The sequence below is a fragment of the Leishmania panamensis genome (genome assembly GCF_000755165.1).
Source record: "Leishmania panamensis strain MHOM/PA/94/PSC-1 chromosome 17 sequence".
Lineage (NCBI taxonomy): Eukaryota > Euglenozoa > Kinetoplastea > Trypanosomatida > Trypanosomatidae > Leishmania > Leishmania panamensis.
The window spans coordinates 146,448-170,083 of NC_025862.1; the positions used below are offsets into that span (position 1 = coordinate 146,448).

Genomic DNA, 23,636 nt, shown 5'->3' on the forward strand with positions numbered 1-23,636 from the left:
CACACACACACACACACACACACACACACACACACACACACACACACACACACACACACACACACACACACACACACACACACACACACACACACACACACACACACACACCCACACACACACACACACCCACACACACACACACACACCAACACACACACACACACATACACTAAAAGAAATGAAATGAAAAGGACATGAGAAAAGGTCTCCTCGTGAATATTGCGTTGGCTTCGGCTTATTTGTTCGTCGCGTCGTTTCTCGTCGTGGCTGCGGGCGCCTGTGAGTTTGCTAAACATGGCCATCTAAGCAGCGATGGCACGCGCTCTCCACAGTCACACAAAGAGAGAGAGAGAGAGAGGGGCAATGAGCGACAGAGCGACAGACACACACACACACACACAGAGCTACGCAAGAGCTCAGGTAGAGGGGAGAAAGAGAGAGTTCGGGAGCGCAAAGTGATGCTACGGAGAAGAGTAAACGGAGAGAGGGAGAAAAAAAAAATAAAACAAAGGCAAGTCGGTGTGCGTGGAAGAGAGAGGGAGACGTGTGTGCGTGTGTGTGTTGGGGGGGGGGGGGGCGGAGAAGATACAACCCGCACAAACACGGAGAGGAAAAGCAGACAGCGAGAACAAAACAAAAAAAGCGCGGCGCGGAGCGTACAGAAGAAGTCATGTCAGTTTCTCCGTTTCACCTTTCGTTACCGAGTGTGTCACACCTCCCCCCCTCCCCCTCCTCCTCTCCTCTCTCTGCCTCATCGCCATCCACAGAGACACCACAAACATGACCTGCACTCGCATCGAGCAACACATTCCTATACGCCCTCCCCTCCTCCCGCTGACCCTCACAAGCGCCAACTTTTTTGGGGAAGGGGATGGTCTCTTCTTCCCTCTCCCTCTCTCGCTGCATCTCTTACAACAAAACGCCGTAACGATAACACACGCACACGCGCACACACGCGCAGTCTTCCAGCAACGACGGCAAGAGAAAATGAAAGAGAAAACGACTCAACAAGACGCAAGACAACGAGTACACTCCGTACAAAGAGGGGGTAGAGAGCGAGAGAGAGACGGAAATAAGCAAAGAGGCAACAAATGAAAGCAAATTTTCTTTTTGTCCGGGGCGTGTCCACTCCACCACAAATAAATTCACACACAGACGCATGAAAACTAAAGCTCTCCTACCTCTCGGTAGCACTGCGATTCAGACCTGATCGCCTGAAACAAACCGCCGGCCGTTGAATTGGACCATGCATCTAACGGGCTCCTCTTGCCCTTCCCTATCATTCCCTCCGCATATGTGCTGCGCGATCGGCGCCAGACAGGCTCGGGTCCACCGCATGCCTCGTTCCAAGCAGGCCGCATCCAGGGCCCTGCCCGAGAGCGAACGTGCTGACGTCTGTTGGGCGGGTAACAGGGGGTGGTCTAGGCGCATACCAGATGAGCTTGAGGCAGTTGGTCCGCTTCAGGTCAGGGCCCTCCGAGCCCCTGTGCCCCTGCATGCACCCCGTGCTTTTCTGCCCGCCTCTTTTCCGTCCGCACAGTTCGGGCGCTGACGCCGCGGTGGACTCTGGTATAAAGGTGGCCATCATTCGCACGTCTCGTTGGCATAGCGCCAGAGCAAACCAGTCCGCCGGCACCACAAGTCCGCACAGTCGTACCTGAGGGGGACAAGCTGCAGGCTGCTTTCCTTTTCCCACACTGTGTGGGAGGAGGAGGAGGGTACTGAGCCCTGAAATACCGCGCCCGGAGGGAGGTGGGGGGGGGGGGGCATCAGGAGGGTGAGCAAAAAGTAAAGAGGAAATTAACGAAGAAAACGAACACAACACAGGAAGAAGAGCAACCTAAAGACAGAGATAGGAGGGAGCACAGAGACACAGCGATGTATAGGCGGGTACAACCACCGTCACTTGCGAAGACAGCAAGGCCGAAACGAAGACAACGAAGAACCACGAAGGGGGAAAAGAGCAGGTAAGGAGGCGCCCACGAACACACACAAAAAAAGGTGGCAATAATAGCCATGAGCGCGACCTTCACAAGCGGTGATGGTGAATGATGATAGTTTGGGGGAGGGGAGGGGGGGCATGGGCGTCAGAGGAGTCGTGGTTGGATGCCGACCCCCCTCCCCGCCTGTCAAGCGTCCTAACAGCGCACGCCATGACCGAACAAGCCAAGCAAAATGAAGAAGCAGAGGAAAAAAAAGGAGGGGGGTAACCGCATGAAGTGTGTGTAGAGAAGGGGGAGGAGGCAGCCTTCTGCGCTGTATCAGACAAGGTACCACCCACCGAGAAGCGAGAAGGCGGAGACAGAGCAACAAGGGGGGGAATCAACTACGGCCTTCTCCGTTCGACCTCTACCAATGATTTGCTGACGCGTGAGAGGAAGTACGATGTGGAGAAAATTGCAGGATGAAACCCTAAACAAGAGGAAATGAGCCGACAAGCGTTTAGAAGACGACCATCGGCAAATTCGTCAAGGGCACACGCGGACTTGGACAGGCCAACACAACCCCCACCCCCAAAAAAAAAAAAACGTGACGAGGGAAATATGGTTAGACGCAAAGCACACAACATGGCAGCAATGCCAACGACGACCGCTTCCCCCCCCCTCCCCCTCTCGTACGACCACTCCCTAACACACACACACACAAGCACAGAGAGAGAGAGAGAGGGGCAGCGACACGAAAGCCCTGGAGGTGCGGGCGAGGGCGTCCGCTTGGGTATTTGACTGGGGACCACACAGAAATACAGCAGACAAAGAAGAGAGCAAAACTCAAGTCTACAGAGAGGCGCACAGGAAGAAAAGCGAGAGAGGGTGGACGAGGTGGTGGTGGTGGTGGTGGTGGTGAAGGTTTTACGTCTCAGGACACCAGCTACACAGAACCACCCCTCGCAGCAACCGGAGTAGGCACATGACTGCGTGTGTGTGTGTGTGTGTGTTGGGGAGGGGAGGGCTGTGCACAGGTGTGGCTCGCACTCTTTTCGCGCCCCCTTCCGTCGTGCTCGCTTATAGTCTCCCTTTGGTTAGGACTTATCACAGTACTCCTCTCAGCACTTCCGCTTGGGCGAAGGACGCCGTGGCTGTCTGGATCCTTTTCCGTTCGAAACCACACCCGCGGGCGCATCGCGCTTGTAGAAACCGTTTCCGTTGGTAGCAACCGCGCGCTTGCCGCTCGGCCGGCGCGACGCGCCACCTGAGCTGGTGCGCTTTGAGACTGGCGCAGAGTTGGAGCGCTGATTGCGGATCGGTGCTGCGGCGCGTCGTGACTTTGACGCCCGTGTCTTCTTCGTGGGAGTTGGCTCGGGGACGGGCGTGGGTGCGCACCGCGCCTGGTTCTCCTCCTTTTCAGCTTCCTCAGCCTCCAATGCCTCAACAGGAGCCTGGTCGGTTATGGTCAGCGCCTCCGACACCGCATTGGACAAATCAAGCTCGAGAGAAGTTTCACTAACCCCCTCCTCATCAGTATCTCTCGCTCCCTCCTCATCAGTATCTCTCGCTCCCTCCTCATCAGTATCTCGCACCCCCTCCAGCTGCAGAGGTGGCAGGCGGCGAGCGTGGGTGCTGCCGCCACCTCCCGCTGAGCGTGCGCGCACGACCTTTGGTGAGTCAGTCGCGTACTCAGGCAGCACGACCGACAGGCGTATGCGTGGGACTGCGCGAGGCGCCGGGGTGGGCGCAGGAGTCTGAGATGCGGGTTTGTCCAACTCCGGCTGCTGCTGCTGCTGCTCCGGCTGCTGCTCCGGCTGTTGCTGCTGCTGCTTCGACTTCTTCTGGCGCTTCTTCTTCTTTCGACCGCTTTGAGGCTCGTTCCAGTTGCTCACCCATGGCGGCCGCTCCTGGATGGGAATAGGTCGCCGCACGGAAGCCCTGATGCCCCCGCGGGAGTGCCGCAACGACGGTGTGAAGGTGCGGCGGTGCGGTGAGTAGGGGGAGCTGGCGGCACGCATGGCGGGGGCCGATGACGCGGCCACAGTGTCAGAGCGGTCCATTCCCGCAGCGTCGTCCTCCGTTGTGATATGGTGCTCTTGAATGTGACTCTCCGCATCGAGTTGCTCCAATGCCTCGGGTGTTGTGTATAGCTCGTCGTGCCCGTGAGCTTCCTCGCTGCTGTCTGGGTCCTGAGTGTATACAAACGTCTCAGCTACTTGGTTGTCGCCCGCGTCGCAGTTGGAGTCTTCGTGGGCGCCTTCGTGGGCGCCTTCGCTGGCGTCTTCGTGGGCGCCTTGGCTGGCGTCTTCGTTGGTGTCTTCGCTGGCGTCTTCGTGGGCGTCTTCGTGGGCGTCTTCGTGGGCGCCTTCGTTGGCATCGAGGGTGACTGGCTCCTCTTCGCGGGCGGCCGGTGCAGGAGAGTTCGCTGCTGGTGCTGCACCACGCGAGGCCATGCTACGCGACGACGCCGCACGGCGGCTGTCTATGCTACTTCCCCGGCGAGAGCGGATGCGACGAGTCAGGAAAGCTGCTGGCATGCTCCGGTCCCAGTAGTGCAGGAGGTGTTGCGCCCTTATGTCCATGTCGCTGCAGTCCTTCCAGAAGCAGCGCAGTGCCTCCTTGTACGCACCACGGCACGCGCTATCCGCCAGTAGGTCGTCCACGCGCTCCATGAAGTCGGCCGCCTGTGCCTTAATATCAAGGGCGTACTTCATGGTGTCATTGTCGATGAAGTAGTTTCTGTGATAGATCGTAATAGCCCTGTCCAGCTTCGACTCCTCGCGCACGAGGAAGGCGTAGATGCGAACACGCAGCATATCAAAGTCTTCAACAAAGCTGCGCAGCCCGACGTGGGCAACAAAAGACGTAAGGCGACGCCTCCCGAGGCGGCTCGGCGTCATGCTGCCAGCGTAGAAGGAGCCATCGTTGCTCTGCCCAGGCGCGCGTGTGGAGAGGGAGCGAGCACGCTGATGGCTGAAGGAGCGCATCTGGTTCCATGGCTGAGGAACGGCGGTGAGGCAATGCGGCAAACTGGCGCGACTCTCACTCACGCGGGAAGTGGAACGGACCCGAAATGGTGCGCCACCGCTGCTAAAATACCCCAGCCGTGGCGCCCTCACACCCTCCTCGTCGCCCTCTGACTGGTGGGTGGGCGGCGGCACCGCGAAGGCATCAGACAAGTCGCAGTACACTGAGTTATACCCCACACCAGAAGCAGTCGGGGGTGCGGCCGCCAGTGGCACCGGCTCCTCGCAGAACTTGTTGCCCAGCAGAGCGGCGAAGAGGGAATGCTCACCCATCACTGGCAGGTGAGTGGCGCCGGAGATGGCGCGCACCTCCTCCATGAACGCGTGCAACTCCGGCGACGCCACCTCAATTCCCGAGCTCAGTAGCTCCGCCGCCGACGCGCTATCAATGATGATGTAGAAATTGCTGGGTAAGCAATCAGAAGGCATGCCAGCCTCGCGCTGCGACACCACCAGGGCCTGAACCGCCTCTTTTGCTGCCTCCACATCACCCGGGCCGTAGACGGCACCGCCGCAGTCTTTGACCGCGCGCCAGTAGCGCGTCGCTGCAGTGTCGGTAAAGAAGAACAAGACGCGGTTGCTGAACAACGCGGCGCGGGAGCGGTTGGTCATAGCCGTGAGCGGGATGGGGAAGAGAGAGAACGGGCAGGTGTCCGACTCGGGGCGGAGGTATGTGGTGGAGATGGGGTGGGTTGGGCAGCGCACCGTCACCTCGAAGCGCGAGGGGGCCGGCAGCGTGCTGAGCGGCGCCGCAGCGTTCCTTGCCACCGCCGCAAACCACTCAAACACATACGTTGGCTGCACAATGGAGTAGCCGTAGGAGAGGGCAGCCAAGCAGCTCGTGCTGTCGTTGAGCTCAGTAGTACAGTACAGTTGACCAATGGGAGTGGCAGACATCTCGTGCAAGGGTATCGGCATATCCACGAGAGTCGCACCTAGCTGGTCGAACATGCGATGCAGGTCATTCAGGTAGTCCTCAGGGTAGGCACCACCCTCGATGCCGACCACCAACGGGCGGTAACGGAAAGTGCCGCTGATCCCATCACCAAGATACAGCACGTCACCATCGCGGACGATTGCCGAGTCGCCGGCTCTCAGGCTCGTCTCTCCAAGGCGTACTTCAGCGTCTCCCTTCGTGAGCAGGGCAGTCACACGCACTACCAGCTTACAGCCGTTAGCCTCAGCTGCGGCGGACTCAGCTTCAATGCACTCAGCTGCGGCGGGCTCAGCTTCAATGCACTCAGCTGCGGCGGGCTCAGCTTCAATGCACTCAGCTGCGGCCCCGCTGTCCTGCTCCTCCAGAGCGCCATTGACGGCAGCGTCGCCATCCTCAGTTCCCGCCGTTGCACGTATCGCTGACTCTACCTCGAGGGCCGCCTCCTTCTCGTTCAGCACCGTCATGGACACGTGCTCAGCTGAGATGCCTTCGTAGGCGAGGTTGATATCCGCCGCCGCGTCCTGGCCGAGTATGTATGGCTTACGAATCACCAGGGAGTAGTACGGCGCCGACCGGCACGGCGAGGCCGTAGAGAGCTCGAAGATGTACATCCTCTCGAGGATTCTAGCGTCGTTGCTGACGAGCTTTCGAGCCTGTAAAGATGTTGGGGTTGTGAAGTGGGGTGGGGGGAGGGAGGGCTCGCACTGACTGGGTGACAAGAAGAGAAAGGGAAAAGGAAACCTAGCGGTGGTGAAGATGGCAATGATGCTGTGCTACCGCCCCTGTCGTGTCGTGTCGGAGACGAGGAAAAGGTCAAGGTGGGGGAGGGGGGTGGAAACGAAGGAGAGCTAGCGAAGAGAGGTGTACGACTTCTTCAGACGATGTAGCTCACGATGATACTGCTGCTGCGGCTGTTGAATGAATGAGTGGTGATATGATTGGTGCACAGTGCGGTGCGGAAGCAACCTCCTACTGAGCTGCGAGGGAAAGAGAGAGAAAGAGAGTGTACCGCAGAGACGCAAAAAAGGGGAGGGGGAGGGGGAAGAACACAGAAGACAGGGAAAGCGAGAGAGGGTAGTGGAACAGGGGTCAGTCTGTGATGAGAGAAAGGGAAACAGAGAGAGTGAGTGAGACAGAGAGAGAAGGATGCGCTACAATCTCCTGCTGCAGTAGCTGCAAGGCCACGGCTCGGAGCGAAAAAGAGAGAGGGGCGATCACAAAAAGAAAAAATGGAGAGGGAAGGGGAGAGAGAGGGGCGAAATAGTGAACGAAATGAGGTAGGAAGGAAGGAGAGACGGAGAAGGAGTCAGTCGGCTGGGCGGTCGTGCCTCTCGCAGGAGAGGCCTCTCTTCCCCCACCTGTTCGTGTGGAGTGGTCTTGTCTGGGCGTGAAAAAAATTGTTTCTTTTTTTCCTTTGCGCATCATCGTTATCTAGTGAGCAGTGCGCCCGTCACATGTAGTGTGTGTGTGTGTGCGGGGGGAGGGGGGGAAGACAGAGGCACACACAGACGCAGAGATAAAGCAACGCGCATGTCCAAAGCGCGTGAAGCTGCCCACAGTCCTTTGTTTTTTTTCATCGTCATTATGGCACTCTCTGTCTCCATCACCCGCGATTAAGAAACGGCTGAGGTGGAAGTGGTGGTGGGAAAGAGAAGCGGTGCATCTTCTGTGATCGAAGAAGAACTGGGGGAAAGGCATGCGTGTCCTTACAACGCGGCAGCGCCCACCGCGTACACGCAGACACACGTTAGGGTGTGTGCTATCACCGCTGCTGCTTCAGCTCCTTCATGCGCTGCAGCAGCTCTTTCATGCGCGCAAAGATGGGAAACTTAAAGCGACGCGTCGCATCCGCGGCAAGCTCCTGCAGCGGCACCCTCTTCGCCTCCACCGTGCGATACGCCTGAATGCACTCCGTCATGGCCGACGCGTAGGGAATGTGATGCAGGGTGGCAGCAGATAGGGACGATTTACCGCTTGCACCTGTTGGATCGGTATCCGCGTCACCAGTGGCTGCCATTTCAGTTGGAAAAGAGGAGAGCGGCTGCAGTGCGAGCGCCGCCAGCGCCGCCTCTTCCTTTTCAATCTGCCGCGCCAGCAGCGCCATTTCGTCCAGTCGCTCGACCCGCTCTCGCTCATTCACTTCAATCGCATTCGTTGCCTCGGCAACTTGTGCTTCAATGGCAGAGGCAGCAGAATCTGCGGCAGCTGCCGTGACGGCAGACGCGGCGTTTTCAGCGGTGTCGCCGTGAGGCTTCGATGCCTCCTTCAGCATAGTCAGCTCCTTGCTCAGCTTTACCCGCTGGTGGCGTAGTTTCATCTGCGCGTCCATGTGGCGCTGCATGGCGTCAATGGAGCTCTTGAAGGTATCGAGATTTGTGCGAAGGCGCAGACATGCATTGTACTCGGGGCCAAAGTTCTCGGATGTTGAGGATGCCGTTGCGGCCAGTTCATCGCTGTTGCCAGCCACAGCCCACTGCCGCACCTCAGCCGGTGGCACGTTTCCCTCCGGGTAGACGGTGAGCCCCTCGGGGATGTAACCCCACTCCATCTTCTCGATCGGGATCGTGTCCCAGTTGACAGCGTTTCGCTCCGCCTTCACGCGTTCCCTGACCTTCGGATTTCGTGCGAGTTCGTTGTCCCGTTCAAAGGCGACTGTGGGCAGCCGCTCCTCACCCTCGCGCTTGCGCTGCGCCATCTGCAGCGCGAACTCCTTCTCCGAGGAGCGCAGGTCGTTTGCCATGTGAATAGCAGCGGCCATTTTCGCGTCTACTTCGGGCAGCTCCGCGTTCGGCTGAGCGAGGCAGGTGGGCTCGTACGAGAGGAAGCACACGTACTGGTACGTTAGGTGCTCCACAAGGGGGTAGAAGTCGGCAATGAAGAGCGGGCGATCGAGCAGGTTCTCCAGCAGTGAGTGATTCTCCGGCACCGTCGTGAAGAGCAGCTTGCCGCCCTCCTTGAGCAGCAGCTTTGCGGTGGCTGCGTACTGCGTCCACACATCCGCGGTGATGAATGGCGGGTCAGCGACAACGTAGTCGAAGGCAGCCATGTACTGGACCGGCACCTGCTCTGGCTGGTGAAAGTCGTAGTGCACGAAGCACGGGTCGCTGGACCACTGAAGGTCGTACTCGAACACGCGACTGCTGTGCCGGAGCTGCTTCAGCCGTGACTCGTCCTCGGTCGTCTCATCACCACGGCGCTCGTCCAGTGCGAAGAAGAGTGACGGCGTGGATAAGAAGGCACAGGCGGTGGCGTGATGACACACCTCACGTACAAGGTGGTGGATCGTGTTCCTGGAGTACCAGTACTGGTTGAACTCTACCTTGGTGTGTCCGGCGTTGAAGACAGTACGCGAGGCTCCCGATGCGGCAGTCACAACGGCAGCGGCGCTGCCGTGAGTGTTTGGCATTGTATGCTTGGGGGGGGAGGGGGGGAGGGGGGGCTCAGAGAGAAAGAGAGGGGGTGGAGGGAGAGAAGTACCGCGTAGTCGGTAGTGATTCGAAGCGAAATAGCAAGACAGGCAGAAAAGGGGGGGCACGAAGGAAACAATGCAGATCCGCGTCCGTGGGGAGGGGGGCGGCAGTTATGTGGCCAGACGTGTATGTGTTAGAGCAGGGAGGGGGGGTTACTGCACAGTGCATGGGTGACAGATCTGCCCGAAGAGACACTAGAAAGTGGTGATGGGACTAATGCGCGGATTTCTAAGGGTAGGTGTGAAGGGAGAGAGGTGTGTCGCACATGTCGAGGGAAAAGGGGGGAAGGAAGTAGTACAGATGCGAGGCCTACATCAGTAGCGGGGTGAGCAAAGAAAGAAAGAGGAAGAGGGGCAACATTTTGCCCGTGACCTCCACGTCAAGAGAGAGGGGAAGAGGGGGGTAGTGCATCGCGGATATCAGACATGTGAGCGCCACTTTTCAGACCGCATCTTTCCCCCCCTCCCCTGGCATTCCCGGCCTCGCGTGCACGAGCCTGGATGAACGATAGCGCGCATATGTGTAGGTGTGGGGGCGTAAGCACATGCACACATGCACACACACATCCTCACGCAAAGACACACGCAATGGATCGCCATGCTCGACAGCAGAGGCGCTGGGCGAGAGAGAAAAAGGACTGGTATTCGTGGGACGCCACAGTCCTTCGCCCTGGTGGTCTCACACAGTCGCCACTTCTTTCAAGCATTGCTGAGAGGGCTCGTGTGGTTGTCTCTATTCATAGACGGCCGTGCACCCTGATACACGCGCACACGCCTCTGGATTGGGGTTAGAGTCTGCAGGTGTGCCGCTTCATCTTCCAGTGGATCTCTAACAGAGGGGGTCATGAGACTGCGAGGATAAAACACAAGGGACAGAGAGGAGGAGAGGAGAGGAAAACGCCAAGGCTCTTGCTCTCTGCCTCCAACACGCCACAGAAGTGGCGAACACGTCAACCACAAAACAAAAAAGCACAGTACTGAGCAATAAGCGTCTAGTCGCACAGAGACATGCGCATGCATGTGCACAGAGGCCATATCTGCGGAGAGACTCCCACGTGCGAAGCGCTTGCGTCAAAACGCCTGCACACCGAATGTCAGAGGTGCGGCGTCTCATCACAGCTGCCAGCATGTCTCTCTCTCGCTCTTTTACACTCTCTGTAGAGGTGTGCTGGTGCGGGGGTTAGGGGGGGGGGGCAGAGATCTATGTTGGAAAATACTATTGCATGTCATATCATCGACTCCTCAGCGATCCTTTCCCCCTATCCTTCAGCTTCTTCTTGAGAACCTCAACGCGCTCAGCTCCGAGAAGAACGGGGTGCGGGGAAGGTGGTGCACACGATCAAACCTCTGCGATGAAAAACAAACCAGAGAGGTGACGGGCAAACGGCGAGAGAAGATGCGCACGCTAACGGTGAACAAAGCAGCGTCAAGTCAGAAAGCACGAGGAGGAATGGGGGGGGAGATATAACGAGAAAGGAAGTTAAAATTTTGAATTCAGGGGAGAACAACACACCAACACGAACAAACGCAACGCACACACACGTGTATGTATGTGTGTACTATGCCGTCTACAAGCAACTGCTGCTCTCTTTCTCTCTCCCTCTCTCTGCATCTGGATATCTGGCGAGGGGAAGGGGGAGAGTAGGAGGGCAGCGGGGGGAACCATAAAGAGACAGACCGATCCTCTCATGCATCTCGGCACAGTGCTGTCAGTGCTGCGGGCTTCATCTACAAGTCAACAGGTGGACCGCAAGGCAACAACAGCAAACAGAGAAAGCACAGCCAAGGATGAGTAGACGGTGTCCGTGTCCCCCAGCTCCCCTCTCCCTCATCCCCTTCCCCTCGCGTACTGCTCTAGAAAGGGCACATCCACCCAACCAACGTACGCACACACACACACAGCGGTTGGCAGAGCGCCGAGCACGACGGAGCCGGCAAAGGTATAAGAAAGAGGGAAGCGCCCCTATCGGCGCCAAAGGAGGGGATGAAGAATAAACGAAAACAAAACACACAAATATAAGCGCCGCCCTCCCCCTCTCCAGCTTAAGCGCGCACGTGCACGCATCAATGGCGACCCTCTGCCTCGCTCCCTCCGATGCCTGCTCAGAGCTCCCTTAGGCTCTCTATGAACGTGCGGTAGTACACAAGGACATCAAGCGGGGGAGGACGGTTGGCGAGGCCCATTGCAGCCGCAGTCGCCTCAGTGCGCGCAGGCTCAGCCGTCAGTAGATCGCTTGTATTCGCCGTGAGTGACACTGTTGGCGTAACGGCCGCATCGCGCTTTTCCCGCTGAATCAGCGCATACTGCTGGCGCAGTCGTGGAAAGAGTGTTTCCAGAGGCTCTCTCACGTCATTGAATTCATTCGTCACCTCCAGCTGGACTTCTTCCGCATCCACCTCGACTCTTGTCAAGTACGCTTGGCCTCGGTGATCGCTGCGTTCTGACGCCGGCGCATTATTCGTCCTTCGCCGCTTCTGTGCCGGCTGGGCAACCGTGATGGTGCAGTCGTGTCGGCTGGCGTTGGTGGCCCCTAAGTGGCGCCATGCGTACCGCTCACCGAATACCTGCTTGAACGCCTCCAGCACGGTGAGGTAGAACTTCAGGTACAGCCCTTCTTCGGCACGGCGTTGCTGCAGCGTCATAACATGCTCTAGCGTGCGACTCGGGGATATGCACGTCGCCGGACGGCCGTGGCACTCCGCCCTCGCCGTCTCGTCTTCGTCATTCGCAGCTGCGCCGAGCTCGCTGCTGTCTCGAGGTCGCGTTTGACCGACTGGGCGAGAAGACGAGAAAGGCGAGCCGTTCACCCCGGCACGCGTCGTGGCGTCGTATGCGTTAAGGGAAAAGCGTTGCTGACACGGTGTCTCGAAGACCCTGTGTGACGCTGCCGCGACACAGCGGCGGGGCCCACCGGCCTCGCTGCTGCTCAGCTGACGGCCCAGCGGCACCCCCGAGAGCAGCGCCGCACGACAACTTTCCACATTGGGGGACGAAAGCTGCGCACTCTCGGAGCGAGGAGTGGCGCCACCGCCCGAGGCGGCCATGGAGGCCTGCATTGGTGTGACAGCCAAGGTGCCCTCTGCCGTTCGCAGCGACCACGTTGCGGGTGGCATCTGCCGTCGCGTAATGACGAAGTACGTAACACGAACAACCGTCTCCATGGGCAGGACGCCGTGATCTCGCGCATCGTAGCCCTGCAGGCGGCGCAAGATGGCGTCGGCAGCGGCTCGTAGCTGCGGCCGCAGGGCGACAGCGGCAGATCGCCAGTCCCCCGATGTACGCGTGGTAGGCACAGAGACGGTTGTGAGCGCAGTCGATGGCGGCGTAGACGACTCCGCTGCAGTCACGAGGGCAGTGGGGAGTAGGAGGCTGCGCGTCGGCGTGGGTGAGACGCTCGGCGACACGCACGCGGTGGTTGACGCCGCCGCAGTCGACTGTGCAAGAACCGTCAGTACGGTAGCCGAGGTAGTGTTCTTTGGAGTAGGTGATGGCTCCGACAAGTGGAAGCTGGCGCGGTGGTCTCGCAGGGTAGAGAGAAGACTCTCCCGCGTTCGACACACCTCGGCTTGCGCGCGCTTCACCAGCTCCTTCACCTCCTCGCTGACACGCGCAGACTCTGTCGAAGACGGCGAGGACATCGACGACGCCGTATCTGCGAGCCTGCAATGCGTGCCGGCGATGGCGAAAGGTGGGGGGGTCGCAGTGCAGTACCGATGCTGCGTGGTTGCCGCCTCAGGGGAAGGCAGTGGCCGGGGGTCGGCAGGTGCCACCGCGTCATTGTTGGACGGGAGAGGGTTTAGCTGGATAGAGATGGAGGCGTCAGTCCCAGCAGTGAGACACGGCGATGACGGGCGGTGCGCCTCCGCCTGCGGGCGCGCAGGCTCTGGTGAAAAGGACGGCGCGGCGATAGAAGGGCTAGTGGCGAGGCGCGCAGTGGTATATTGAGGTGCTGAGGAGCGGCGAGGTCGCTGCGCATCCACTGCTGACGTGAGTGGCTGCTCCGCCTCCACGGAGTTGTCAGCGGGAGCAGAAGAGCTATTGACATGCCCATGCAACTCTGCCCTCGTTTCTGGTGTCGTCACTGCTGCAGTGCTGGCGTCGTCCACCAGCTTTAGCACACGCTCCGTCTGATCTGGGGCGGAGTCACTGCCCTTGCTCACCTCTTTCCTCTCTCCCTCCTGCACGTCCAGCGTCGTAGATACCTCCCTGTCGCGGTCGCGTAGTCGGCGAAGTGGGGTAGGCGTCGAGCCGCTGACAAGCCACAGCGAGCTCATCGCCGCCGTCGTCACCGACAACGACGGGCCGGCGACGCTGTTCAGCATCGTGAGAGAGCTGAGGGGTGTCACACTCGCCGGCTCGTCATCTGCAGTCGTCGTGAGAGCCGTCGTTGCGTCCAGCTGCGCCGGTATCGTCGGCACCGCTTGCAGCTCGGATTCGAGCATGCTGCTCCCAGGCAGAATGCAGGAGTGCATGCGGAAGCTGAGAAGATCCTGGGTAGTGCTGGCGGCAGTCGCAGCGGTTGTAGTGGTCGCGTGCGCAGACGCGTTCGCAGCATCGTTCGCCAGGGTCACTTTCGTGCCAGCCCAGTGCTGCTGCTGCTCTGTTGTGTCTCCGGCATCGTCACGGACCGCGCGCACTGCCATCACCACTTTCTCGTCCAGGCCCTCCCTCGCACGTGCCGGCGACAACCTCGGTGAGGCCGCTGTAGTTTGAGTCGAATGCGGCACAGGTCGTGGCATCGGACTCATCATGCTGCTGCCTGCACTGCTCAGGCGGCCACGGTGGCTGCTCACCGAGTTTCTCTCAGCCGCACTAGCACGGCGGGCAGTAAACGCAGCGCTGCGGTGCATATCCTTTTCTGTGCCTTCCATCACGACGCCGTGGGCAAGGCGACTAACCGGTAGTGTAAGGGGTAACACAGCAGGATCCTCGGCAAGCGGCGCATCAGCGGCAGCGAACGGGTGGGCGATGATTGTAGCGGCAGATTTGTCATTCCTACAAGCGCACTCCTCGTCCTCGTCGCCGTTGTCCATGACGAGAACGGTGCTCCCGCGTGGCGCATCCGCAGCGAAATCCACGGGCAGCATCCGCGTCGACCCGCGCCTCTCCACCCCCTCGGCAGCAGGCCGCGGTGGATGAGCGTTGTCAATGAGCGCATCGCCTTCCACGTCCGTACCACTGCACCGGCGAGAGAGCACAAAAGCCCGACGCGGGGGCGGTGTGGTCCTCGGCGGACTCGTTGCATCATCTTCATGATCTTCGGCTCGCGCATCATGGTCCACAATCGACTTCTCAGAGCCGTTAGTAGGCGCGGCATACGTGCTGCTCCCGCCCCTCGACGCCTCCTCGTCATACTTCTCTGCACCCTCGCTGACTGGAATGCTAACGACACCTTCGAAGTCGTTGGACAGCGTCACAGCATGCCGAGGCACCGGCGACACCGTCGCGCTCATCACACGCTGGCTGTGCACTCCAGGCTCGCCATCAGCGCCAGTGCCGTACGGCCTCGGATCTGAGGGTCGTGTCAGCACTGTGGCCTCTGACTCCAGGACTTCCAGCTTACTGCAGTCCGCCTCCGACGCGAGACAGTGCGCTTGCTCAGCTCGTTGAAGCCGACTGTGCGCGTGGTAATCTCTGTTCACCGACGGTGAGCACGACGAAAGAGAAAGAGGGTGATGGTGATGTTGGTGCTGCGACTGCTGCTGCTTTGAGTAGGGCCGGGAAGATGAGTGAACAGAGCGTGACCCCGATATCGTCCGGCTGCGGGTCGCCTTGAGGGACTGTAGCCGGTGCTGCCCAGATGCCTCTACGTTGGGGTCACGTGTGTGAAACAGTGCAGGGGAAGAGATGGCAGCGCCGCTGTTGCAGACATCATTGACGCTGTCACAGCTGAGTGGACCAAGCAGCGGGCTGGCTGGCCCGCTTGTGGTGCCTGCCAGAACGCTCGCCGTGCTGATAAAGGAGAGCGACGTGTCGAGACAGATGGCAGGTCTGGTCTGCACCTGCGACATGCTCTTCGAGCTTTCCTCGTCGTGGCGAAAGTCCGAATCCCTGCGAAAGTTCGGAAAGCGACTCATCGTGTACCAATGGTAGCGTTGGCGGCGTGATATAAGATTGAGGTCGACGGTATACAAAGTGGGAAGGGTGCGGTGTGTGTGTGGGGGGGGGGAGAGGGGAGTGAGTACAGCCTCGTTGCACCTTCACGCCTCCAGGGCACCAGCTGGCGCTCTCTATTCTGGCCCTCTTTGCTTCTCTATAGTGGAAAAATAGAAAAATGCCGCCGCCGCTCTCCCCAGGGAGGAGCGAGTCGCAGGTGCGTATGGCGTGTCTCTATTAGGCTGGCGCAGGTGGCTGGTGTAGAGACGAGTACGTATCTGCCTCTCTTGTGTGCACTTGAGCGCCTCTATGTATGAGCTATGCGGATGTACACGCTGGATGACAACCTTCCCCCTTGACCAGCTGTGCTTGAGGTGTGGGTGGTGGAGGAGAGGGGGGTGAAAAATAGAAAAGGGTGAGTAAAATGCCGCCTCTTTCAATACAACAATCGGGGTGAATGAGGGTGAATGGGGGCGGGGAGGCTCTCGCACCGACGCGAACACCAAACAGGTAAGAGAAGAAAGGGGAAAGAAAAAAACGATCGCAGTAGTCGGGGAGGGCTTCTCGCTCCGCGTGAAGGGAAGCGGAGAAGGGGTCGGCATTGTAGAGGGGCAGACACGATAAATTTGCGAGGAAAGGGAGGAGGAAACCAAAGGAGAAGAAAGCCAGTAAGCTTCTCCGTGTTGGATTCAAAGGGGCCCTGTGCTCAGAGCCGCGGGCGGAGGTGGGTGAGTGTCGCAGCAGCTTTCTACAGACGCACCCGAGTCTCCCCCGCCATCGCGCCCACCTCAGCGAGTCAGGCGTGCGCTCCGCATCCCACATGCACGCGCGACAAATGGTGTGCACCTGCATCGGTGCTTTTCGCGTTCGCTCTTTGTCTCGTGTTGCGCACGCACACGTGTGTGCCGGAAGGAGGTGGGAAAGGGGGGAAAGGCAAGGCCGAAGCAGCACTGCCGTCCCACCGAGTTAACGAATGTCCTCCCTTCACCGCCTCCCAAAACAACAACCCCGGCACCTGGTGCCACGAGGCGTGTGAAGGGCGTGGGTGCAGTACTCAGGAGACTGGTATGAAGGGAGAGGAGTGTGATTGCGGTTGACGCGAGGGCGTTTCACTGTTACACCAAACCCAACACAGCAGACAAGATAAAAGTGCGCAGGTGAAGACGATATACGGTCCAGGGATGATGAAGTGGTGCAGCAGCCACGGCCGCAATGAAGAGATGGATAAAGGAGGATACATTGCTGGAAACAAAGAAACAACGCGTGATATACACATCGGCGGAGGAGAGGAGGAGGAGGGAAAGAAGAAGGGAGTCAAGGGTGGCAGAGAGAGAGGGGGGGGAACGAGCGCGAGGTCATCTCAGCACCACCAAAACACGCATCGGTGCTCCCCATACATCAGAAGGCTGAATCCAACCCTGAAAGGTGCGGCGGGGGAATGAGAGTGAATATTAAGACAGAAAAAAAAGAGCACAAAACATGACGGAAGCCCCCAAAGAAAAGGGGGGCCCAACAAGCAGCAGCCAAAGCAGAACGAGGAGCAGCAGTCAAGCAAATCAACCCGGTCATGATCGACCCCCAACACGCACGTGTACACCAAAAGAGAGAGACATGCAGAGATGCTAGACACACGCTCAGGCCGCCGAGGTGTGTATCATGAAGGGCACCAGGCGCACACAGAGAAAGAAGTAGCGAGGAGGTCACACCTCCACGTCATACTGCCCACCTCGGCACTGCCAACGTCTCGCCAGTGTTCTCCGTCTCTCCCTCACGAGCCACGGCAACTGCATCGGTGGAGGATGTCATGTGCCGCTGGTGCGCCTACTGCTCGTGATAGGGCGGGAGTAAAGGCGTGTGCACGTTCTGCAGACGAGAGCTATCAAGCGCCTCTTCTCGCAGGCGCCCAAGCGGGAGGCTAGCGGCGCTCACTGTATAGACTGTGCGCTTCACAGCTCGCTGCATAGGGTCGCGCTTTGCCCAGTGCTGCACTCTACAAGAGCAGCGGCGACGCTTGCCCGAAAGCGCAAAGAGAGGGGTCACGAGGTCAGAGACCGGTAATTGCCCTGCAGAGGGAGCGGCAAACTGGAACTGGGCAAGCTGCGCAACACGACTCTGGGCAAGCGTGATTGGTAGCAGCTGCGCTCGCTGGCCTCCCGCTGACCACACCACCCGTGCCTTGACGGGAGCGTACGGAGCGCGGGCAAGCGTGCCGGAGGTGGCAACGCTACCCGACTGCCGGATGTCCCGCCGTTTCTGCTGCTGCCACGTGCGTGGCATGCGCTGACGCAGACAAGGCGCCATCGCGTCCATCCTGCTAGCTGCCGAGAGGGCGAAAGGGTCATACCTCCTCTGGTCAAACCGATTACACGACCACCGGCGCCGCTTCTCACTAGGCGTTGCCAAGTACGTGAGCGCCGGTGGAACGGTGGCGCCACTAGTGAGCTGCAGTGGCTGAGTCGGCGCTTCCTGCCATGGGCGTGCCACCAGATGCCCAGAGGGGGTGTAGGGAGCACTGAGGTAGGGAACGACACTGTGCCCTCCCACAATAACGTCAAAGTCGAGGTTTGTGTCCCTCATGGGCACGCTGGCAGGCGACGCGAAGATGGGTGCCTCGTACAAGCGACCACGCAACCACGTACCACGCATCGGCCTTGTCATCACCTTCTGCAGCCCACCCCTGGGGCCGGTGCTGCTGTGGGTCGAGTACCACGCACCGCCGAGCCGCCGCGCGGGAACCTGCGCACTACGCACAGTCTTCGCCACCTGAAAAGGCTGCGGGTCGCCGCAGCCACTGTAGAGCGGCGAGACGCCTTGGCTCAGGCAAAAGCGAAGTTGCTGATAGGCATTCTTCAGCCGCTGACTCTTGCTCAGCGCCGTCGTCGCCGCCGGTGCATGCGTGGCGTTCGTGAAGGAATGCGCCTGAGAACTGCCCTCAGCCTGAGTCGCGGCAGTGATAGCAGTGGTGACAGCGCCCGAGTTAGGACTGGGAGGTTCCACGGATACAGACTGTGGCGACATCGCCGTGGAACAGGAGAAGCTGGGCGGGTTCAAAGAGAGAATGGGCGACCCCCACACCGACAACCCGGGCACAGCAGCAGGAGACGTAGCGGGGACAGTGGCGACGCTGTGGGGCAGGTGTGTAGTCCCGGGTACCGCGACAGTGGGCAGAACCGACATGGGTATAGGGGAGGAGTAGTTCGCGCCCGACGTCGGCGGACGCCCGCGTCTTGTAAAGGGCATACGAGAATTCCACTGGTCCAGCTGCGACGGCACCTGCGAGGGGGAAAGCGGTGGCAGTAATGGGAAGACCCCCACGCAAAGTCCATCCGCGAGTGAGGGCGGTGACGCTGGGCCTTGCTTGAAGCTGATAAAGTGGACATCGGCGCGGTTTGTGTAGCTGTCGCCATTGCCCTTGGTGGTAGCGCTTGCATACGCGCCGGGTTCGACTCTTTCCGACTGCTTCGCAGGGGCATAGGGGCCGCGCGAGTTGGTGATCATTAGCCCCAGTGTTTGCATCTTGTGGGGAATGGATGCCGAAGTGGCGTTGGCGCGGTGCACGGCAGCAGCGCCGGTCGCGCTTGTGTTTGAGGCCGCGCCCCCTGTAAGTGCATGGGGGCGACGGTTCAGCACAGGTGGGAGTACGGAACCCCACACCAGCGTCGGCGGCGATGTACTGCTGGTCTGTAGCGGCGTAACAGCCGCGGCCGCAAGACCACCGCCGACTCGCTTTGAGTAACGCGACTGCAGCGGGGGTGACACGGATAACAATAGCCGCTCACGCCACGGTGCACTGATGTTGTTGTGAGTGGATGTTGCTCCGCTGGCTGCGCTGTCGCCGTGGCTCTGTTCTGCGCCGTCGACCATCGTCCCAGAACTCCCAGTGAAGTTGTGCTTCACCCTTGAAGCGCTACTGCAAGACTGCTGCAGCCGCGTCGTCGACTGAGATCCTCCCGCTGCAGCGATGGTAGGCGCCGAAGTGCTGTCAGTGGTGCCTAGTTCTTCGCCCTCGTGTGTACCGCGGCAACCAGCGAGAAGGGAATGTGCTGCTGGCGAAGCTGCGATTGATGGTAGGTTGGGTGTGTGATGGTAAGAGACGGCGTTGCTGTGCTCCTCCTCAGCGCGCCCGCCTTTACCGCCAGCTGCTGCCCCACGAGTCGAGGCGCTGGCGGGACCGTCGCTGTTCGCTACCTCATACTTCTGCACACCTGCATACGGAGACGGGCGCGGCGGCGGCGCTGTTGAAGCAAAGCCGCCGCCTTGGCACGACTCGTGGTTGACGGGGACGGCGACTTCGTCGGCGTCATCGGGGCCGGTAGCACCTGAGCTGCCGCTCATCCCCTTGGTGCCCCCAGCGCCAGGAGACGTCGACGACCCCGGTGCTAGTGCACTCGCCGCAGCAGCGGCAAGAGCAGCGGCGAGTTGGACATGCAGCGCGGCATTCGCCGCCCGCATCTCCTGCAGCTCCTCCGATGCATCCTTGAGGCGGTCTTGGCAATCAGACAGCGCCAATTCCAACTCGGCGGCGAAGCTGCCAACGTCGTCCATAGTGTGGTGTGAGTGCAAGAGTGTCTGAGAGGTGCTCACACCGATGGAAAAGCTGCCACGCTCCAGGTTGATCTGCTGCTCGCCGTGCGCGAGTTCGGGCGGTGCGCTCTTGGGGCTCGAGTGCTTGCCCGAAGTTCTGGTGCCGGGTGACTGTGAATGGTTAGCGGAAGCCATCGGGGACGGTGCCGGGGACAAGGAGGCGTCGCGGCTGCCCGTGAGCGAGTGCTTCTTGGTCCTCTTACTGCTCGCCTTGGCTGTGCCGCTAGGGCTGCCGGGATTCTTCTTGTCCTTCGGCTCGGTCACTGCGGTAGAGTTAGTGCGCCGAGTTCCACCGCGCTGCGTATTGGTGGCCGCAGTCACTCCGCTACCCTGCGCCGCACAGGCTGATTCACCAGACTTGGTAGGAGGCACCGCGACCTCACCTGCAAGTGAGGCTGAGGCCAAGCTCGCATTATAGCTGGGCTCGTGCGATGCGGCAGCAGCGGCGTTGGGCGCTGCAAGCGACCCCCGTGTGTCGCCGCCGCCGCTGCTGCTGTCCGCAGGGATTGGCAATGGCTCACCAGCTCCAACGTTAAAAAGCACCTCATGCTCACAGTGCGGGCACACCACCACGCTGGATACAGCAGGCAATGTGCCCATTCCGCCCGCCATCTTCTGCTCCGCCACGGTTGAGGGGCTATTCGTCTTGTTAGGCGGATCCCTCGGTGATGGGGTAGCAAGGACGGCAGAAGGCGGAGCAGTGGTCGGCGGATCTGCAGCACCGGCCGTATCGCCAGGTTGGGTAGTGGTGAGCAGGGTAGCGGGAGAAACCAGGGCATCTTGCGCGGATTGACTCGCGCCCTCTGGGCCAGCTTCAGCAGTGGGCCCCGCCGCCGAAGCTATCTCCGCAGCACCCTCCTGGTTGGTGGTGTCGCCATCAGTCTGTGTACTGATGGTGGGCGTCGACTGGCTCTCTGGCGACGCCCTCATGTCCGCGGCACCAGTGGCGCGGTTTTCATGTGTTTCAGATGTGGCGGGCGGGCCTCCGGTCTCCGTAGGCGGCGGTGTTGGTGCGGTTGTCTGCTCTGCGGGTTGCGGTGGCGCCCGCAAATTCTGCGCGCCGGCCGTAGCAGACGACCTGGCTGACGTAGTGAATGCCGCCGGCTGCTTCGTCTCAACCACGCCACTGCCCTGCCCGTCTACCGCGGTCATCGAGGCAGACGGCACCTTGCCCGTACCAGCACTCTTGAGGGACTCCTTTCGCCACTCCGCCCCGCCCGCCGGCGGCGCCGCGAAACATGAGTCACGGCCTCCTGGTCGGAAACCCGCAGCTGGGTCAGAACGGTTCCGCCCCGACGTACCACCAGCTCGGTCTCCGTGCCGTGGCTGCTGGTCTTTGCTGCCGGCCGTGGACATTCGCTTCTGCTCCTGCTGGAATGCCCTCGCCTGCTCCACCTCTTCTACGAAGTTGTTCTCCTGCCGCAGTAGGCCGACCAGGCCTCTGCCCAACCGCCTCGCGCTCTCTTGCAGCGACTGCGCGATGGCTTGAGTGAATTCAGGCACTCTGGACTTGCGCCACTCCTCGCGCACCTCCGGCAGCGTCAAGCGACGCTGCAACACCTCTTCCTCCATAGCGCTGAGGAACCCAACCAGCTCAGCGCCGGTCTGCAGAGATATGCGCTGTGCGTCAACGCAGAGCGAGAGGTCCTGCTGCAGTCGACTGGACTCGTCAATGTGCATCTTTGACAGGCGATCCATCGCACGGCGGATCTCGAAGGTGAGAGCGCGAAAAGACTGCAGTGGTGGTGGCGCATCAGCCCCGGCAGCCACGTCAATTTCGCCATCTTTGCCTCGCTGGTCTGTTGTCAGCTCCACCCCGGTCTGGAGGTTGACCACTTTGCTGTAGAGCTCCTCCTGTTCGCCGGTGAAGTACGGTGTGTACACGCACACGTGTCGCGCCAGGGTGTCTTCACGCAGCATAGCCTCAGCCTCGTAAGTCTGCAAGGTGAGCTGCACGTGCTGCCGGTACTGCGTGTGCTGAGAAAGAATAGAATCCCTTTCCTCGCTGAGGCGTGATAAGCGTCCCTCGAGGTCTGCCATCTTCAGCTTCATACGCGCCTCTTGGGAGCGTCCCTCCACGTCGGCGGCGATGCGGCCAAGCATGTCGGCCGTGTACGCATGTGCGTTGCCGCCCTCCGACTGCCCATCCTCCTCACCCTCGCGTACGCCATCCCTTTGCCAGCACGCAGACCCGTAGCGGAGTTGCCCGCACTTTCCCAATTCGCGTCGCAGCGTGCTGATGACAGCCTCCTTCTGCGAGATAGCGACAAGACTCTCGGCGACGCGGCTCTGACTGAATTGCAGCTCTTCCTCCCTGCGCACAAGCTTGGCGCGCAGTGCGTCGAGCGCTGTGCGGACCTGGCCCACCTCTCGTCCAAGCTGCTCGACGGCCACCTCCAGCTTTGCCCGCTGCTGGTGCAGCTGCGTGTTGCGCTCCTCCGCCTCGGTGTTTCGCTTCTGCAGCACCGCGTATTCGTCTTTGCGCCGCAGCATCTCCTGGTGAAGGGCGGAGTAGTGCTGATTGCGGGTGAATAAGTCCATCTTTGTGCGCTCCAGCACCTGCTTCGTGGCAGAAAAGCGGTTCTGCACAGCCTCGAAGAGCTCGAAAGAGACCTGGATGGCCGGGACAGTGCTGGCTGGGGGGACGGCGTCCCCTGAAAGAAGTCGCTGGATCGTCTCGTAGTTGGGGGTCCCAACCACATCAAGCAGCCTGTGGTACTCCTCTGATAGTTCTGCCGCATTGGAGGTGGTCGGAGCAGCAGCAGCAGCAGCAGTCGGTGGGGGTACTACCTTCGCGGTCTTTGTTTGCCTCCACAACAACAACGCGTCGTTATCAGACACCGCGGTCTCCTCCGCGTTTACGCCGCTCCCTTCCCGGCCCTTTCGACCGCTGAAAGACATGGTGGATACAGTGGCGTGATGGGGGGGGGGGGTATGTGTGTGGGGGGGGAGAGAAGGGGGAAAGCGCACAACTCTCAGCACTCGTCAGTGCACCAACACCAAGAGCGAGGCGCAGGTACAGGCACGGAGAGAAATTCAGACACCGACGTCTGATAAGAGACAAAAGAGAAATTAAAGAGAAGACGAGAAAGACGCTGTGAACAGCGCTAACAGCAGTGGTCAATCAAAGACCAAGCTGGCAGAGACTAATGTACAAGACACACACGATGCGTGGTTGTGTCTGACTGCGCGAGTAGGGGAGACACTGCGGAAGGAGGGAGAGAACGCGTGAGAGACGTCAGACGCACTCAAGCTCGCCACCCACACGCGCACAATGATGCCCACTTCGCCGTCGCGCTGGTCGAGTGGTCACTTCGATATCCGATGTAGAGGAGATGTACGCCAAAGGCAATCGTCACGGTGGGGAGTAAAGAAAAAGAGCGCGTGAGCGTACACGGAAAAGATGGTGATGTCAGCGTGGACACAAGCGCCTGTGTGGGTGTCGGTGAAGGGGTGTAGCGCCCCCAAGGAGTGCGGGGTACATGTATATCAGCAACACCAGATAAGAGCGATAGAAAAGAGAGAATGAGAGCAAGACAGAGAGAGAAAGGGGTAGGAGAGACCTCCATACTCCCTAGCCGCATGACCGCATTTG

General features: G+C 60.0%; 4 protein-coding genes across 4 annotated transcripts, besides 1 other annotated feature; all 4 read right to left on the reverse strand.

The window, feature by feature from the left end:
- Positions 1-1,123: 1,123 nt before the first annotated feature.
- Positions 1,124-1,683: a repeat region.
- A 1,363-nt stretch (positions 1,684-3,046) lies between these two features.
- Positions 3,047-6,502, reverse strand: LPMP_170370 (hypothetical protein; the record flags this gene model as incomplete). Its single annotated transcript, XM_010699426.1, has 1 exon — positions 3,047-6,502. One exon carries the CDS (start codon positions 6,500-6,502, stop codon positions 3,047-3,049), a length of 3,456 nt encoding a protein of 1,151 aa, XP_010697728.1.
- A 1,151-nt stretch (positions 6,503-7,653) lies between these two features.
- Positions 7,654-9,297, reverse strand: LPMP_170380 (hypothetical protein; the record flags this gene model as incomplete). Its single annotated transcript, XM_010699427.1, has 1 exon — positions 7,654-9,297. One exon carries the CDS (start codon positions 9,295-9,297, stop codon positions 7,654-7,656), a length of 1,644 nt encoding a protein of 547 aa, XP_010697729.1.
- Positions 9,298-11,463: 2,166 nt separating this feature from the next.
- LPMP_170390 (hypothetical protein) lies at positions 11,464-15,438 on the reverse strand (the record flags this gene model as incomplete). Its single annotated transcript, XM_010699428.1, has 1 exon — positions 11,464-15,438. The coding sequence occupies one exon, from the start codon at positions 15,436-15,438 to the stop codon at positions 11,464-11,466; it is 3,975 nt and encodes a 1,324-aa protein (XP_010697730.1).
- A 1,840-nt stretch (positions 15,439-17,278) lies between these two features.
- LPMP_170400 (hypothetical protein) lies at positions 17,279-22,582 on the reverse strand (the record flags this gene model as incomplete). Its single annotated transcript, XM_010699429.1, has 1 exon — positions 17,279-22,582. One exon carries the CDS (start codon positions 22,580-22,582, stop codon positions 17,279-17,281), a length of 5,304 nt encoding a protein of 1,767 aa, XP_010697731.1.
- Between the last annotated feature and the right edge of the window lie 1,054 nt (positions 22,583-23,636).